At 47.3% G+C, this 16447-nt stretch overlaps 1 protein-coding gene across 2 annotated transcripts in view; it reads left to right on the forward strand.

Moving 5' to 3' along the window:
• The window catches only part of LOC144156356 (E3 ubiquitin-protein ligase KCMF1-like), a 48940-nt gene that overhangs the window by 18596 nt on the left and 13897 nt on the right, over positions 1-16447 (forward strand). For both annotated transcript variants that reach the window (XM_077688360.1, XM_077688359.1), the window contains exons 4-5: positions 1146-1247; positions 5615-5774. In XM_077688360.1, coding sequence (XP_077544486.1) covers positions 1146-1247; positions 5615-5774 — 262 coding nt within the window. The remainder of the gene's footprint in view (positions 1-1145; positions 1248-5614; positions 5775-16447) is intronic.

Here is a 16447-nt window from a genome sequence, read left to right on the forward strand (position 1 = left end):
TGGTTGTGGTGGCAACAAACACCAATGGGACCAATGCTGCTCTTTCCACCTCTGCTGCTTCCCCGGCCGTCATTACACCTGAGGGTGCCAAAGAGGTGGACATGAGGGAACCCGCAGTGGCTCCCACTCCCGCCATGGGGTTCTCGATGCCCTCAGGTAAAGGGCCCCTGAAAAGGTGCATGGTCCAAGGAGCCAGATGTCGGCAACTCTTGGGACCTCCAAAGACAGGGACATCGCACAGTACCTGCCTGCATCGCAGCGCAAGGAACGTGTCATCCAAGTCTACAGAAAAAAAGAAGAAGAAAAAACATTCCTAGAATTACTGCTCCAAAAGACCATACATAAAAACACACATTTCCAGCCACTCCGAAGAGTAAATAATGGGAAGAAAAAAGATACTGCAAAATTCTGAACAAGCGCCCCCGCATGTGTAATGCCCCCCTCTCCCCCTAAATCCACTGCTAATTTCAAATTTCCACACCGTTCTAGGAAAGCGCACCCGTCCCCTTCGCTCCGTGCCCCGAGCTGCACCGCTTCCAGGGAACACTGGCGTGCCACAGCCAGTCGATAATTTAATTCAATCCAATCCAGGTTAGGAGCCCACTAGCTCATGACACCCATGTGAGGAAGAGCTAACACCCGAAGGAAACTTGAAGAAGCCGTCTGGGCAGCATGTGCTCGATTGTGTTGCCGAGGCCTGGTTCGCTGCACCCGAGAATAGTGCGGCACAGTCCATCAGGGGCTTCGGCATGAAGAACACTCTGGATGGCTTGGAGGAAGGCAACCTGCATGGTGGACTGGCAGATGTTGGAGCCGTGGCACCAGATGATTGGGGCGTAATGCTGTGAGCTTTTCTTTGGGGCCGACTCGAAGGAGTCTTTTGATGGTTTTTAGGAGCGATGACTTTTCGAAACATTGGCCCTTTAGCTTCCCAGCCTTTTGGAAAAGGGGGGGCTTTCTCTTGCTTAGCCACATGATTAACTTGGTCACAACGCCATTCTCATTTTGCCAAGGGGTGACAGCCATGCAGGTACAGTTTGTACTTGGACATGTCACCACCAGCAATTGATGCACTAAACCAAATCCAACAGCCACATTCTAGTAGATTGGTTGGCGCCGTGAAACGTTGTGGTGATTTCTTGCAGGTGTGTCCTGTGTGTGCTGCATTGCCTGGAGGAGAGCCAAACCATGTGACTGAAGATTTTGCAGCCCACTTGAGCCTAGAACATCGTAGCAACCGGGACTTGGTGAGCTTGGCCTTGCCGTTTTTTCTGAGATTGATTTCTGCCGCTTGCACACTGAGTGCCGTGCAATTTTCGGCAACCATAGGGACAGTGTATTGGGGAATTGGTTGCACCCTTGGGGAAGCATATTTTGCTAAAAAGCCACCATGCTGTGTAGAAGGTAAGCATCGCTTGTATGCACTTCCAGTGTGAAGCAAGGACAGCAGTGGGGAATGTAAATCCGGAGAAGCCCTCCACTACAGCGCGCCTCATCGCCTGTGTAGTGTCGGCACGTTAAACCTCATAATCAAATCAATGTAGGGAGTGTAGCAACTGTCCACAAGTGTTTTGAGGGAGTTTTTCCAGTGCCGAGTGAGGCGGGAAAGCTTTCTTAATGGTAAAAACGTTACGTGTTGTTTTGTCTTGTGTCACCCATCACAAAAGAATAAAGGCTGTAGCTTCTACAAAACAAACAGTGGGCTATGTACGTTACTTTGCATTTTGCATCCACAAGTGATATCGGGACAAACTCAGTTCAGTGCCCTTTTAATCTGAACGCTGAACTTTTGGGGCACCCTCGGTGCACCGTCTGTATCAGCCCGCAATCGATTAATGCACCAGTGTTGGTCTGCCACCATGCGGACGTGTCCTTGGGCTGCGAAGACGACTGCTGCCTGTGTTGGTCGTGGCACTGGCTTGTTAATTAAAGGAGCCATGAAGAGAAAACACAAGTTTGGTTCATTCAAAAGATTGTCTCGTTAGAATCATACTGACACCACTTTTAACGTAAACTTCGCTCAAATAAGCTACATAATTAGGAAAAACGGGAATGGTCATGCGACCCACCAGCTCATTTCCCGCAACAGAACCTATGATGTCACATGAGCTAAGCTCTGCGATTGGCGGAGGCTGGCAGAAGCAGACGAAAATTAGGTAGAGCTTACAAACTAGACGAACGAGCGATTTGCGCTTAAATTTAGGGCACATTCTTTACAAAGCAATAAGAATGATGGGACAAACAGTGGAAGTTACGAAAGCACATGTAAACATAGAAGTACTGATGCGTTCTGCTGTTCGTACTGCGCACAGAATGCTTGGTTTAGCTGCACAGCACTACGGGGCTTGGGGTTGTCTCAGACGACACTGGCCGATTGACGCAAGCAACGGTGTCTTACGTGACCCCATTTGTCGAGCGAGCACTGTTTCAGGGAACGAATATTTTCTCCCAGAACAAAAACAAGCCAGGTTTAAATGCGGGCAAAAACAAACCAAACGCTTGCCACGGTATGGTGGCGCCATCTAGGTTACGGAACGTAAAGAAGCGCGGGAACAAACCAACACCGCTGTACAGGGTGGAGACAACCTTTGAACGGTCCCGTGCCGCCGCAATTGGGCCAACGGGCTCAACGCGTTATTCTTTTCGTTTCCCACGAGACCTAGCAACGCGAAACAGACAATATGATTCAAACTTCTTCAGTAAACCGCGTTGCGGCGATAATTTTAGCGCGGTTTTGACACAATGACTTGCTTCGGCGGCGAGCGAGCAACCGAACATGGCGGCGCCAGCGTTACGTGTCTCTACCCTGTACGGCGGATGCGTGAATGAAGGTACTCTAGGCTGCAGAGCGGTCGGTTTCAGTGATGTCACTTGGGACCACGAAAACGCACGATTGAGCGGGAAAATCAGAATTTTAACCTAAATTGTTTAATTTCTCAGTGAATAAAGCACCGTTTGTATCCGGACAAGCGCTGGGGGCACTATAAAAACACAAAATCTTTCGAATAAAACCAACTTGCATTTTCTCTTCATGGCTCCTTTAAAGGGGCAGCTTAAGTAGGGTGCCAAAAGTTGAAATTTCACTTGTGCAATCGCTACAGTAAATTTTCACGACATCGTATACCAAATACTGCACCTCTGCATAAGCAGGGCCATATAAACATGCAAAACAGATCTTTTTTCTTTCTTGTTTGCTTGTGATTCCTTGTTGCCACTCAAACTAACATTGACGTAGCCTCTGGGATGCAGCTGGTGCTGAAGACTGCAGCGCCACTACTGGCAGGTTCCACCAAATGCTCAAGCCGATCACCATTTTGGATCTGGGGGAAGCTGGTGGTGGTGGTTGGGTGGTTCGGGTGGTCGTCTTTGCGAGCAACTCTCAGGCACGGTGTATCATTGAAAGTACGAAGGCCGATCTCTGCCATCTGTAGCACAAGCTTTGCCGAGTTTGTGGATATGGCACATCGTTTACAAGAAATAGATAGCGCTGAAAAGCGCAAAGCGCTTTCTTCAGGCAGAAACGCTTCGTGCACAGCCGCCGCAAGCAACTACCTTTACGGTGGGCGACATGCGCACGAATCGACATGTGCTGCAGCAGCTTAAACTTGTCACCACCTACGAGAACGGAGTTATTGGCGAAAACCAATTTACACATGCATGAAATAGGATGACAGTGTAATGAAAAATTGCACTGGGGATCGTCATCAGCTAGTACCCCTGTCACACGGCAGATCTAATGACATTTACAGCAAATGTCATTCGCTGTAAATGTCATTAATTCGGCGCTACACGAGAATACCGAATGACATTCAAGGCGAATGACATTTACCGGCTAACTGAGGTCCCGGATCTCAGTTACACCTCAGTTGGCGGCCGAATGAGTAGCCTCGACAGCAGTAGCGCGTCCCTCGACAGAAAAATTCAGTAACAAACCAAAGAATACTGTTTCTAAAAACTCTCAGTAAACTAATATTTTCTTTTTTGTATTGTTGTTCTAATAAAGAAAGACCAGCAATACTAACAAAAAAGAAACTCTCGTCCCCAGTGCATGCGCTACCCTAATCCGGATTTTTTGCAGACTTGTCTCGGCTTGTGATGTCTACTGATGTCACCTAAATCGGTGGTTTTCTTGTTTTTATTGAAAAAAATATTCCTTTGTTACGTTTTTTTTTTAATATTACGTGTGAAAACATTCTAGATGCGCTTAAAATGTAATTTTGCGGTTTTGCGAGCTCGCTAATCGTCACCGCTATCACAACCAAATGACATTTGTTCCGCCGTGTAGAACCGCACGGCCGAGCCGAATGTCATTTACAGCTAATGTCATTCAGTTTGAATGACATTAGATTTGCCGTGTGACAAGGGTATAAGCTTGTTAAAAGGACACTAAAGAGTACAAACAAGTTGGCCTCTATCGATAGATTACGGTGCTGAGAATCTAAATACACTGTTCTTGCAATGTGGTTGTGCCTGACTCTTGTCGGAGTCAGGCACAACCACATGGCGTGAATTCCTGTGTACTCGCACATCAACCAAGTACGTACCCCCGAGCACAGCAAATGTATTGGCACTCACCTGTTGGGCCAAAGCCTAAACGAAACAGATATTCGCACACTGCACCTGCGCAAAAACCCGCCCATTATCCAATTGCCAACAAGTTGCACTGCTGAGTAGGCAGGGAGAGGCTGAGAATAGGTTTTCGAGTAAACAGGAAAATCCTCGTTATGTCGTTATCCTTTCCAATACAATTTACGGTCGGAAATGGTAAATACAAGTTTTGGCTGACACGGGCCGAGCTCTGTTTGTCTTGCATCGTACGGGATTGCTCGCCGTATCTGGTGTAGTGCGTGACAGTGTGCACAAAAATGCACTTGTATGCTCAGCAGCTGGAGCTGATGCTCAAAAGCAAATGGAGGTAATGGATTGGAGATGGGGAACATCAGAGATGTTTTGTGCGAGAACAATATGGCACAGTTTCTATGGAGCGATTGATTTTCTTCCGGAGTGAATGCAGGCAAACAGGTTTGTGGCTCTAGTTGTATACCGAACGGTACTGCAGTATTAAAGGAGCAAATATACAAGTAATCTTGTTGTTGCAAATATACCAGCTGAAGAGGATATTTTTTTGGATTGAAAGTAATTAAGTTCATTCCAAGTTAGGTGCTTGGAAAAATAATGCCAAGTATTTTTATATCATCAGCCATTTGTATTGTATCTGCACCGCGAGGTATGTTTGGTGGGCTGAATTCCTAACCCTCTGGTTTTTGTAAACAGTACAGTCACGTTTGTAATGAAGTAGTTTTAATGCCCCATTGAAAATTTTTGGTGTGTGGGGGCTATTGTTATAAAACTAAACCTGGCTCCCCTGTCTGTTTGGTTATGACCAGGTTTTACTGCGCGCAATGCAGCCACAATTACTACTAGCAAGGGACGTTACATAGTGTTTCTTGGATGCAAATGGCAGCAGGGCAGGCGGGCAACTGAGTCGGCATTCAACTAAACTCTCGGCTGCTTTGACTCGCAGTAGTGGGGAGGTAAAAGTAGACATTCTCTTCTGGTGTCCTCCAGTGGAAGGATTTGTCAGGTGTGGGGCCTTCTCACGGTCTTGGCGCAGGATGAGCCCTCGGGGTCGAGGCACGTGCGCAGGATCCCTCACCCGGCTGGCAGGGGAATGAGCAGTGCTCGAGCACGACGCTCGCAAATGCAGTTTTCCTCCACCGGAGGCCTCTCTGCCTTGTCACCCAACAACAGAGACTCCATGGACCCGATCGCTGGTAAGAACCACTGGCACGGGGGGGGGGGGGGCACTGATCTGGTCTTTGTAACGTAAAAGTGAAGCTCGCCGTCGCTTTTGTGGACTTCAGCATTGTGAGTGACAGGTGTAAGTTTCCTGGCAGTGTTTGGCCATTTTCAAGGAGAAATGGAAGGGGAACTTAAAAGCGCTGCTTTATGAATAGTAAACAAGCTGTTCAGATATCTTTTTGGTAAGGTTATGGCATGGCTCATATTATGCGTATGGTGCTGCCCAGTAGTCATAAAAACATCCCGTTTTCTTGTTTCCTGATATAGTTTCGTTGCACTTGTCTAGTGCTTTTGCCACAATATTAGTGAAGGTGTTTCTACCACAGTGCGCACTAAGGTAACTTGTGGGCTAGTGTACGGGATAAAGAAAACCTTGGCTAGCTTTGCTAAAGAAAATACTACCAGCCATACACTAGCCCCAGTGGAATCCGAAGACTCATGCATGGGTTTGGATACACGCACTCGGTAGACAGACTCCTGCAATTCAAGCAAGGCTTTATTGCCTGGCAAATACAGGGTACATTCCAGACAACGCGACTGTCGCTCACACGACTCAAGCCGGAGGGACTCGGACTTTGATATCTGTCAGCGCAGCTGTGGGAAGAGGGACTTCCCGGCGACTGGTCAATACAGAATCTGAGAGCAAAGTTCCCCGTGGAGCCGATTGGGTTCTCGTTCATCATGGCCATGCGAGTAGGCACTCCTGAACTGACCGACAGCAACCGAATCGCCGGTTGACTCTCCGCGGAAAAGATCGGACGCGCCCAAATAAGGCTCAGTGGAGAGGGGTTCTTCTGGGACAGAGGGTGTCGGTGGGAGACCAACGAGGATCCATCCTCCGGCGCACCACGTGTGGCCAGTGAGGAAGCTAGGAGCACGGGACCACGCCGCTGGCCACGATGGTGAAGCCTAACCACGTGCAAACGAGGCATGAAGGGAAGGGACCAGGTGACTGGAGGTTTTGGTGGTGCCCTTACTCGTGGGCATGTGATATGCTGTGGACTGCAGCCATGCCGCGGTGCTATGCCTCTGTCAGATGGCCAGACACCAGCTGTAAAACTGAGGTTCTTATATTCTCCACAGTTCCCACGGTGCTCACAAAGCAAAGGAAAAAGTGCAGGTGATGCGACGCTTTCTACGCAACAGTTGCTTTTGAAAGGCATATTAGCTGCACTTCAAGAATGCAGTTGCAGCTGGTATGGCTACATCAGAATTCATAAAGCTCTGGGGAAAATTGGTTTTAGTGGAAACTTTGTCACTGTTTATCTGGCAAACAGCAAGTCAAACTTTGGAGGAAGTGCAAAAGCTTTGCTTCTAAGTAATCACTCCCTGCAGGTTGCCCCCTCTCCTTTTGCAGCAGCACTGCGGTCAAAGTGATCCGTTGCATGACAACGTTCTGGCCATTTGCTCGTGTGAGATTCTTGCATCATACACACCGTTTACCTTGGACACGGATGCTGGAACTGATGATGCGGTCATCTGCTAGAGACACGCATTGTAGTGTGCACTTTTTACTATTCTGCAGTCACCCAGAAAACTTCAGTGTCTTGTTTTTTACTTGACAAGCACAGTACAGTCTTTTTAGTTTTGTCTCAGTGGGGCTTGGTTGTGGCTTGATGGCAAGTGAGCTCCTTTATATGTTGATCTTGGCTTTGTTGTCATTGCCATTAAAAAGTGGTGCCCTCCATAGGGGAGGAGAGATGCGTCGACCCTGTGGTACTAGTGAGACCAGTTGTTTCTTGTGGCATAAAACGAAAGTGATATTACAGTAATGGCTAACATAATTACTCGATTCTAATGCACACATTTATTCCAGAAAATATGTCCCAAAATTACATGCACGTTAGGATCGAGTAGCAGCCGAAAGAGTGCCAGTGGTATTGGCATATTATTGGCATAGCAGACGACCAACTGTAATTGCCCGTTTGGGCCAGAAAAGCTTCAAAGATTGGCACTACTGTGGCAGTGGCAAAATAAGAACGAAAAAGGAATTACACGCTAGGGGGCACGCCAGAGGCAACCCGCCTCTTTCCCAGCGCTACTGCGCATGCCCATGACCCTGGCAGGGGTCGGCCGGTCCGCTCTGCGGTGATCCCACTGCTGTCCAACGGTGTAACTGAGCCGGTGTTGTGAAAGCATGCGGCCGGGTTCGGCCCCAACGCAGAAAACAAAGTGCAGTACGTTCTACAAAACGCAACTGTCGGGCAAACCATAACATGAAGGGTGAAAGTTTTGTTTCTGTCGACACACGCCTACCCTAAAATGGGAGTGAACAAATCGGGAGCTGTCTGCCACGGCACCATCCATGAACGCCCCATTCTGTGTCCCGTTGCAGTCACACCAGGCATTCACACCACCGATGACAACAACCTGCTGGCACGCGAAATCCAGAGGTCGCCTTGTCATATTACTCCGACGACGATGCGAACACAGCGACCGACTCAAAGTTGCCATAGTATGACAGGCTCGTTGATCAAGGTGGCCAGTAGGCCCCGACAAGATTTGGGCTGTGATGGATGTATCTCCATTTTGTTAGTTCGTAGAGAGTAATAAGTTTGTAAGTTCAACAAAGCAAACGTACCTTCACACTATGTATGCAACCCATATTTCGTGGCTGGCAACGCTTCGCTGACTTTGCTGAACTGAAGCTGCTTTGCTTGCACAGCTGGCACGCTTGTAGAAATTGTAAGGCACGTTAAGCCCACAAGAAGAGTTACTCAGTTTAATCTTGGAAATGAAGAATTAAAATCCACCAATGTTTCTTTTGTAAAGCACAGAACAAAAGTACAAAGAGCTTTTTCTCTTTTTTTTTTTCTCCCCCCCCCCCTCCCCTTCCCCTTTCGACGGGTGGATGTGTGATCTGTTTTCAAGCTAAAAATTTGCGATCTTACTTCGTGGCTGAATAACGCAGTCTCTGGGGATCAGAGACAATATAAAAAACTTTTTCGGTGCAAAACATACCGTATTTTCCGGTCTATAAGTCGCACCTTTGTATAAGTCACACCCCCCTAAAAACGACAGTTTTTCTGAAAAAAAAAACTTATGTAGGTCGCACCAGTGTACAAGACACACCGGTGTACAAGACGCACTTTTTAATCAGGTAAAATCACAGAGGATCCGCTCGTTAGAAAGTGCAGCAGCGAAGGTACATGGTTGCAGCGGCCACCATGCCTCAACGCATTCCCCGGTAAGCAGTACTAGACACGTGCATATACCGTCCAAAGTCTAGACAGTACTAACTTCTCAAAAATGGTTTATCAGGGTGTCTAGCGACCGGGAAAACAGGGAAAAGTCGTGGAATTTTGAGCCACCAGGAAAATTCAGGAAATTGTCAGGGAATTCTTCAATCAAGTACAGTCGAACCCCGCTACAACGAATGCCGCTTCAACGAAATTTCCGCTTCAACGAAATATTTCCAATTCCCCGTCAGCTAGCCATAGAAGTCAATGCAACAAAGTCCTCGCCACAACGAACCATTTGTCTGGCTTGCTTTCGCTTCAACGAAATTTTAGATGATTTGGGCTGGGTTCGAACAATTATTTTACAATAAAATAAGCAACTTTTAACTCTTTAACTTTTTATACATTCAGGGCGCTTAGTTTCACCGAAAACATGCGCGTTGCGATCACACCGCCACCCAAAACAAAACAAAAAATAACTCATAGGCGCATGCCATTGCTTGATGGTGATAACGATGTGGCTGGCCGTCTTTACACGAGGCGCAGGCCCGCTTCGCCAAGGCGGAGCCCCAGAGCTACAGCCAATCCGTATCCAGTTGAAATTGCATGAATGTGCTCCGCTGCTGGCGTGGTGCCGTCATGTATGCGTTGTGAGCAGCTGTCCTTGCCGTTTTCCTTCTACCATTCTCCATAACCAAGAGCAAAAATCATGTTTGCGTGTTTGGTCTTGAAGCCTAGTCATCCTATCTTAGTCGCGGGCGCGCGGTCATGTTAAATGCAAGCGCGCGCGTCTTGCCTGCCAAGGTCAGTAGCTGCCGTGCCCTGTCGGAGGATACGATAATGGCACTGCTCCTGCCACTAGCGAGAGGGGGGCTTCCGACTGCCTAGCAGTTATCTGCAAGTAATCAGCTCGGTGGGCACGCCTTGTTGTTTTGCGCGATACGTTTTGCGCCTGCATATCTTCACCCCCTCCGTAACTAACGCGTTCTTTGGGTGGTAAAAAGACAGATAACCATTGGTATGTTTATTATCCAAATAAACATGAGTTCTTGCGCGTCACTCCTTTTTCTAAACATTGTATTATGCTGCCAATGTTGCGGAAACGTATGGGGCTATTTTTCTGGCCTTTCCGTGGTGTGTTGGGGCAGATTTCGCCTCAACGAATTTTCGCTTCAACGAAATTTTTCGCACGTCCCGTCAATTTCGTTGTAGCGGGATTCGACTGTAGTACCAGTCAGGGAAAACCACTTTGGGGCCTGCCCACACAGTTTTGGAATAGGGTAAACCAGTGTTGGCCCCCAAGAAGTTACCGAACGCTACATGTTCGCACGCAACAAAAGCGTGAACCGCATAAAACTGCAGAAACCACACGCACGGTACGTCCCGGGCGGCAGGAGCTGGCAACATGGCGGCAGCACCGGCCGCGGAGTAGTGCGGTAGCTCCGCTACAACGACCGCTTCTAAGCGTTAAAATGCTACTCAAGGCACAAACGCACTTGCTTGTGCAGCCGTGAAAATACTGCGCACAAATCGCGTGCAGAAACTCGCCGTGCAGTTTTTGCAGCTCGCAGCTTAGGTTGCTGGGTGCACTTACGCAGAGGGACGATGTAGGTGGTGCCCAAATTGCACGCACAACACACCTTTTTTTTTTTTTTTTTTTTTTTTTTTTTTTTTTTTTCCTCCATCGAATTTTAAAAGGCAGCGCTTTTTGGGAGCTAATCTTGAAAGAACTTCTTTCTTATGACATCAGGAGCCAGAATTACATAATCAAAAAGGAACACGACATGGTTTAGCGTGAGCAGTATGGGGCGTTTTCTGATCGGGAAAACTCTCCGCGCACGTCACAGGCGCGCTGATGCTGCCGCGGAACCACCCGCACACTGCGTGCGGTGCTGCCGGTGGCGGCAACATGGCGGCGGCTTCGACCGCGAAGTGGTGACGGGAGTTCGAGCGACCGCTTCTAAGCGCTCTCTAAAATGCCGCACAAGACACGCACGAAGTTGCTTATGAGGTAAAGGAGCTTATAATGTGGGCGAAAACGGTACTATTAAACATCATCCGCGCTGTTAGTGAAAGCGCCCATGCAATACCTACCGAGATGGTAAGTCTAAACATCTCTGGCGGAGCCAGCCGGCTGTTTCGAGAGCTTCAAAACTGCCGCCATGAGGCGCGTGGCTCCCCATTGGCGCAAGTCGTCAGGTTCCTCCCACTGCCGCGCGTGACGCGTGTCATTTTCTGAACGAGGCAGAAGCTGCCGCACGTGCAACGCCGAAGCGCCTGAATCGCGTGCAGAAACGCACCATGCGGTTCACGTTGCATGTCGAGCCAGGACAATCAAGAAAAAAAGCAAAAGGTGCTCGCTGAAGCACAACTTGAAGCTTCTATCCCGCAAGATGTAATGAACTCTCTGAAGCCGTAACTGAAGGCAAGCAAACCTCAAACTGAGCAAACAAACTGAAGTTAATCAAAGTGCATTTTGAGAGTTAGGGCACTTGCAACAAATGTTTTTCCCTATGATAGAATGTGTTTTCTCTACGCTTTCAAGTGCGAATGCACTTCTTAAGCGACCCTGAATCACGCGTCCACCGCCGTCCGTCCGTCCGCAGCCTAGCAACGGAGCTAGCTAGCGTGCCTAGCAACGGCGCCGGATTTCCGACGCGTGAGGGCGCTCGCGTAGCGCCTCCTCTCCCCCCTCGCCTACTCTCCAGCTCGCAACACCCTCTCTCGGCGCGCCAGCCAGGCCACTACACTATATAAAAAAATAACAGCATCCGGCGCCCGGTTTCGATCCGAGGACGTTGCGGCCGCAGCGCGACGCTCTACCGACTAAGCCACGGAAGCCACGCTGATTTCAGAGTTAGGAACGCTCCTTATATCTTTAACGCATTCAAACTACGTCGTCAGCGGCGTTGCGTTGGCGACTTAGCGGCGTTCTAGCGGCTTGATAACTGCGTGGTGTACACGTGATACTACAAACCCGATGGAAGAGAAGGCGGCGAGGCGGTGGGCTGCGGGTGCCGAGCGCAAGCGCCGCAAGCGGGCCGACAACCGTGCATTCGCACTTTCACATTCTCCCCCTCTGGGAAATGCGGGGGACTTTTTTATATGCTTCAAGGTCCATTTCCACCGAATGGCGCCTGTTGTATAGGTCAGGGCATTTCGTATAAAGTGGTCATCGAAAACATGGAAAAGTCAGGGAAATTGAATTAGGCCATTTGCTAGACACCCTGCTTATTGATGCACACAGATGGCATGTGCAGCATTCAGGCAAAACCATCAAAGCCTTCTTCCCCCGACTCGCTAACAATAATTCAGCAACTTCAAGTGGGAGGTCCGCCGGTGCATCGTTGTCGTCGTCCGACTCACTGGTGTCTTCGTCGCCAACATCGTCACCACTCGCGGGCAGGATCAGTTCGGCCTTTATGAACCCAGCTTCAACTGTTTTTGTAGAAATGGAGTACCAAGAGTCTGAGACCCATTTGGCCACCTCTTCAAATGTCGTGCGCGTCATGCGTCCTGTCTTCGTAAATCAGCGCAAAAAAGGTGTCATGGCGGACAGAAGTGACGCGAATGGAAGCGGCCCGAAAATTGAAACTTATCAGCAAGCTGTCATTTTCAAAATTAGCAGCACATTTACCTCCTTCAGAGTAACACTCTCTCTAATATTTGTAAGCTGCATTTTGTTTTTGCAACCCAATTTGATGTTACTTTGAATTTATTCTGAACTGTAGTTACTGCGCGTGGCAGAAGGTGGCACGTGGTTGTCCCAGGCCATTATCATGTTTTTGACTAGAAAAAGCCGTGAATTGTTTGCTTTAACGTCCCGAAGCAACATATGGGCTGTAGAAACGCCATAGCGGTGGGCTTCGGATTCATTTAGACCATAGAACTGTCTCTCTTAACATGCGTTGACATCACGCAGCACACAGGCACCTTTTCAAGTGCGGCCGCCACGAACCGAATTTCTTCCATACATAAGTCGCACCAGTGGATAAGACGCACCAACAAAAGTTTCCTAAAAAGAAAAAAAACTCGACTTGTACACCGGAAAATACGGTAAGCTAAGCCTCAGCTTTGTGTCCGCGGCATTCGAGTAGGGTCACCTGCTGCGTCGTGGCCGAATAATCTAGAGCGTCACACTGCGCACCACTTGAATACGGTGGTTCAGATTCCTTTGGGGACATCTTTTTGTTATTATTATTTTTGTCCTGGCACGCTTGTGGAAAGTGATGCCCCCCCCCCCCCCCCCCCCGTTGTAATCTGCATACAGCCCTGCTGGGAAATGTATTGATCCAAATGGCGAGGAGCTTGCGATTTCAGTGGAAGTGTAGTTCCTGTGCACCACTTTTTTTTTTTTTTTTTTTTTTTTGCGTGTGATTGTTGCAAATTAAAAGGAATGAACCAATACCAACTTTTCAAACTGACAGTTCTTCTGAAGAAGAAAGTATTATCGTTCAACTAGGATGAACAAGTAGCAGTGGTGGAACAGTTGCGCTATTTGCGCCATTGAGCGCCAAACGTGTTTAGCTGCGCCATCCTGCGCCGAACCGCCCCTGTTGCGCCAAACCCGCCCGAATTAAGGTCTTTAAATGGTCGAAAATCGTGAAAAAATGCATTTTGGGAAAAACACAGTTTTGAAGTCCCCATACCTTCAAGCACCTCCTCTAAAAGTTTCACCGCTGAATTCGGTCGGGAAAGATCTTAAAATAGACTTTGTAAACGCAGCGGGAGCCGCAAAATGCCGAGAATCGGGCTAAAAAGGTTGGTCTTCGCGCACGCGCCGCACTCGAAGCAGACTGCTGGCGGCGGCCATCTTGGGCTAGACTTGTAACTGCTTTCTTTGTGTGTATTTTGCGCTATCTCAAAATGGCGTCCCATGAGGAGAACGAACCTTACCGCCAATTTCGCGAAGATCGTTTACGAGTCGCTGATTGGCAGGAGCAGGCGCGCTCGAGGCAAGCCCCCCGTTCCGCGTCTCTGATTGGCCGATGCGTTTGAGTCGCCATTTTTTTTTTTTTCGTTTTGTTTTTGCATGTGCGCGTCCGCCGCCGCAATATTTTCAATCGGGTGCGTTTTCTCTGCAGTTAGTGACTGCGATTCCATCACGTCTTTTCGTCTCGTGCCGCAATGCTTGGAGACCTTTACCTCAACGATTTACGCACTGCAAGCGCACGAAAAAACGACGAAACACGCCGTGAACGGTGCTGCCATGATCTCCTGTTACGTACGAAGCCTAGTCCGAGAAGCGCCACGTGGAAACGTCCTGATTTAGCTAGCTGGTGTGCTTTGGTCTTATTTGCAAAAAAAAATGTTGGCAGCACAATATGTTTGTGCTTTTCTTTAGTTTGCAGAGACGTTGAAGGTAATGCAAAGTAGGAAGTACGGTTCGTGAAGTTCAGCAAAAAGTGTAGTTTTCCAGCGCTGTTTGCAAAGGTTTTCATTACTTGCAGAGAGCTTTTCCGGTAATTTTTGTGGTACGGTCGCATTCTTGTTTTTTTTTTTCCCTTGAGGAACAGAGTGACACGGTGCTTTTTTATATTGTAGCTTTGCTGTAGCAAGAGTTACAAACTAGATCTATTTTTCTCTATCTTATTTGCGACATCATGCTCTGCCTTACGGAGTGTTTCATTATGTTTCATTAGGATGAAAAGACTGCTATCATTTCATTTGCAATGAATAGGTCTAGGAGGTGAGGCTGTTTGTATCACTCTGGCATTGATCGCCAAATGAAAATCCACCTGCAGCTGTGCAGTTTCTTATTTTGTGAGATTACACTCTTCCTTACGGGATGTTTCTTTATCTTACTCTTGAGCTGGGATAACAAGACTGGTATCATTACATTTGTATTGACTTGATCTAGGAGGTGATGCTATTTGTGTCACTGAAGCATTCATCACCAAAGTGCATATCACCTACAGCCTTGCTGTAGGTTTGAGGTGCACTGCAGGACAATGTCTAGTTCTGGGTGGCTGCTGTGCTTTAGTCTCATTGACAGCACAAAAATAACAACACGTGGTTTGAACAACACATGAAAAGACACTGAGAAAAAGTGAAAGAGGATATACAGTTTCTGAAGTTTAACAGTAGAAAATTTAATTTACCTTCAAAATTTGTACAGTATTCGTGTAAATTTACGCCAGTCTTTCCAGAATTATCCTTGTCACATACTTGGTGTGGTTTTTTTTTTTGTGAAGAACAGAGCTTCAAAATGATGTTTATTACATTGTTGGAGCTATGCTGTAGCAAAAGTTACCATGATCTGAAACTTCAATTGCATTTTTCTCACTTTCTTTTTGCAAGACCATGCTCTGCCTTACGAAGAGTTTTGTAATGTTGCTCTTGGGCTAGGATGACAAGACTGCTACCAAAAATAGCAGGTGATGCTATTTTTATCACCCTGTCTATGCGCACCTATTTGCAAAAATGAGTAAAGATTAGACAATTTTATACGAATTGTTGATATCAAATGTTCACCTCCTTGACGCATTGCAAAAGTCTTAAAAATGAGTAAAAATAGCATAGCCTGGCAGAGCAGATCTTTTTTATTATATCCGTACATTTCATTATAGAGTTTGATCAAGCGGTATTGCTTAAACCCCCGTAAGGACTGCCTCAATAAATAAATTTTAAAACATTGTATTTCATTGACAAATAAAGCTATGTTAAAATCAATTACATATTTGAAATGAGCGTAGAAGCTCATCAAGGCTGCTAATTTCCATCTATCTGGCACTAAAAATTAAAAAATAAATGTCTAGAGACCCACCTCCGCGTGATGCGACCGCCACGATGCCCAGCGCCCGAAAACTTGGCTGAATCATCGGGTTTCTCGGTTTCATCAATGCGTTACTGGTTACGGTTTCATCAAGGCTATGAGCAGCTATCGAATCTGGCTTTGGCTTAGCCATAAGGCAGCAGGCACTACACTCCATCTGTTTGAAATTTTGTGTGTTGCATTTGCATGGTTGTGGTTGCCGGCGTCGGCTACTGCGCCACAATAAATGAAAAATGGCCACAAGTAAAATGTTTTTGTTTCTCACCAGAAATGGAATAATATCCGCATGAAAGGTAATAGTTTATTGGAGGTTAACATCAATTTAGTCGCCCATTTATGGCGATCCTGTCTTTGCTGCCCACAACTTTGCGTTGCTGCATGTATTGAACAAACAGGGTCTTGGACGCTTTGCCCTCGCTTGTTAATTCGGTGCACTTTTGCTTTGAAGTATCTGCTCATTTTCGCCCGCAAACTTGTAACGGAAATGAATTTAAAACGGATGCTGATTGCCTTTTGCCTCCGCCTCCCGTTTTTGTGTATTCAGAAAAGAACAAATAAACTTCAATTAAATGCAAATCAATTCAACTTTGGGGTTAGCTTTGCTTAGTGGGGGATGGTCTATTATTAATAGGGCCTTCTGACATGCTCTATTACATTGTCTGCGGCGTAAGTTCGTAGACTCTTGTATCCC

This window comes from Haemaphysalis longicornis, unplaced genomic scaffold, assembly GCF_048455015.1.
Source record: "Haemaphysalis longicornis isolate Haplotype H1 unplaced genomic scaffold, Haemaphysalis longicornis Haplotype H1 scaffold_1, whole genome shotgun sequence".
In the NCBI taxonomy this organism is placed as follows: Eukaryota; Metazoa; Arthropoda; class Arachnida; order Ixodida; family Ixodidae; genus Haemaphysalis; species Haemaphysalis longicornis.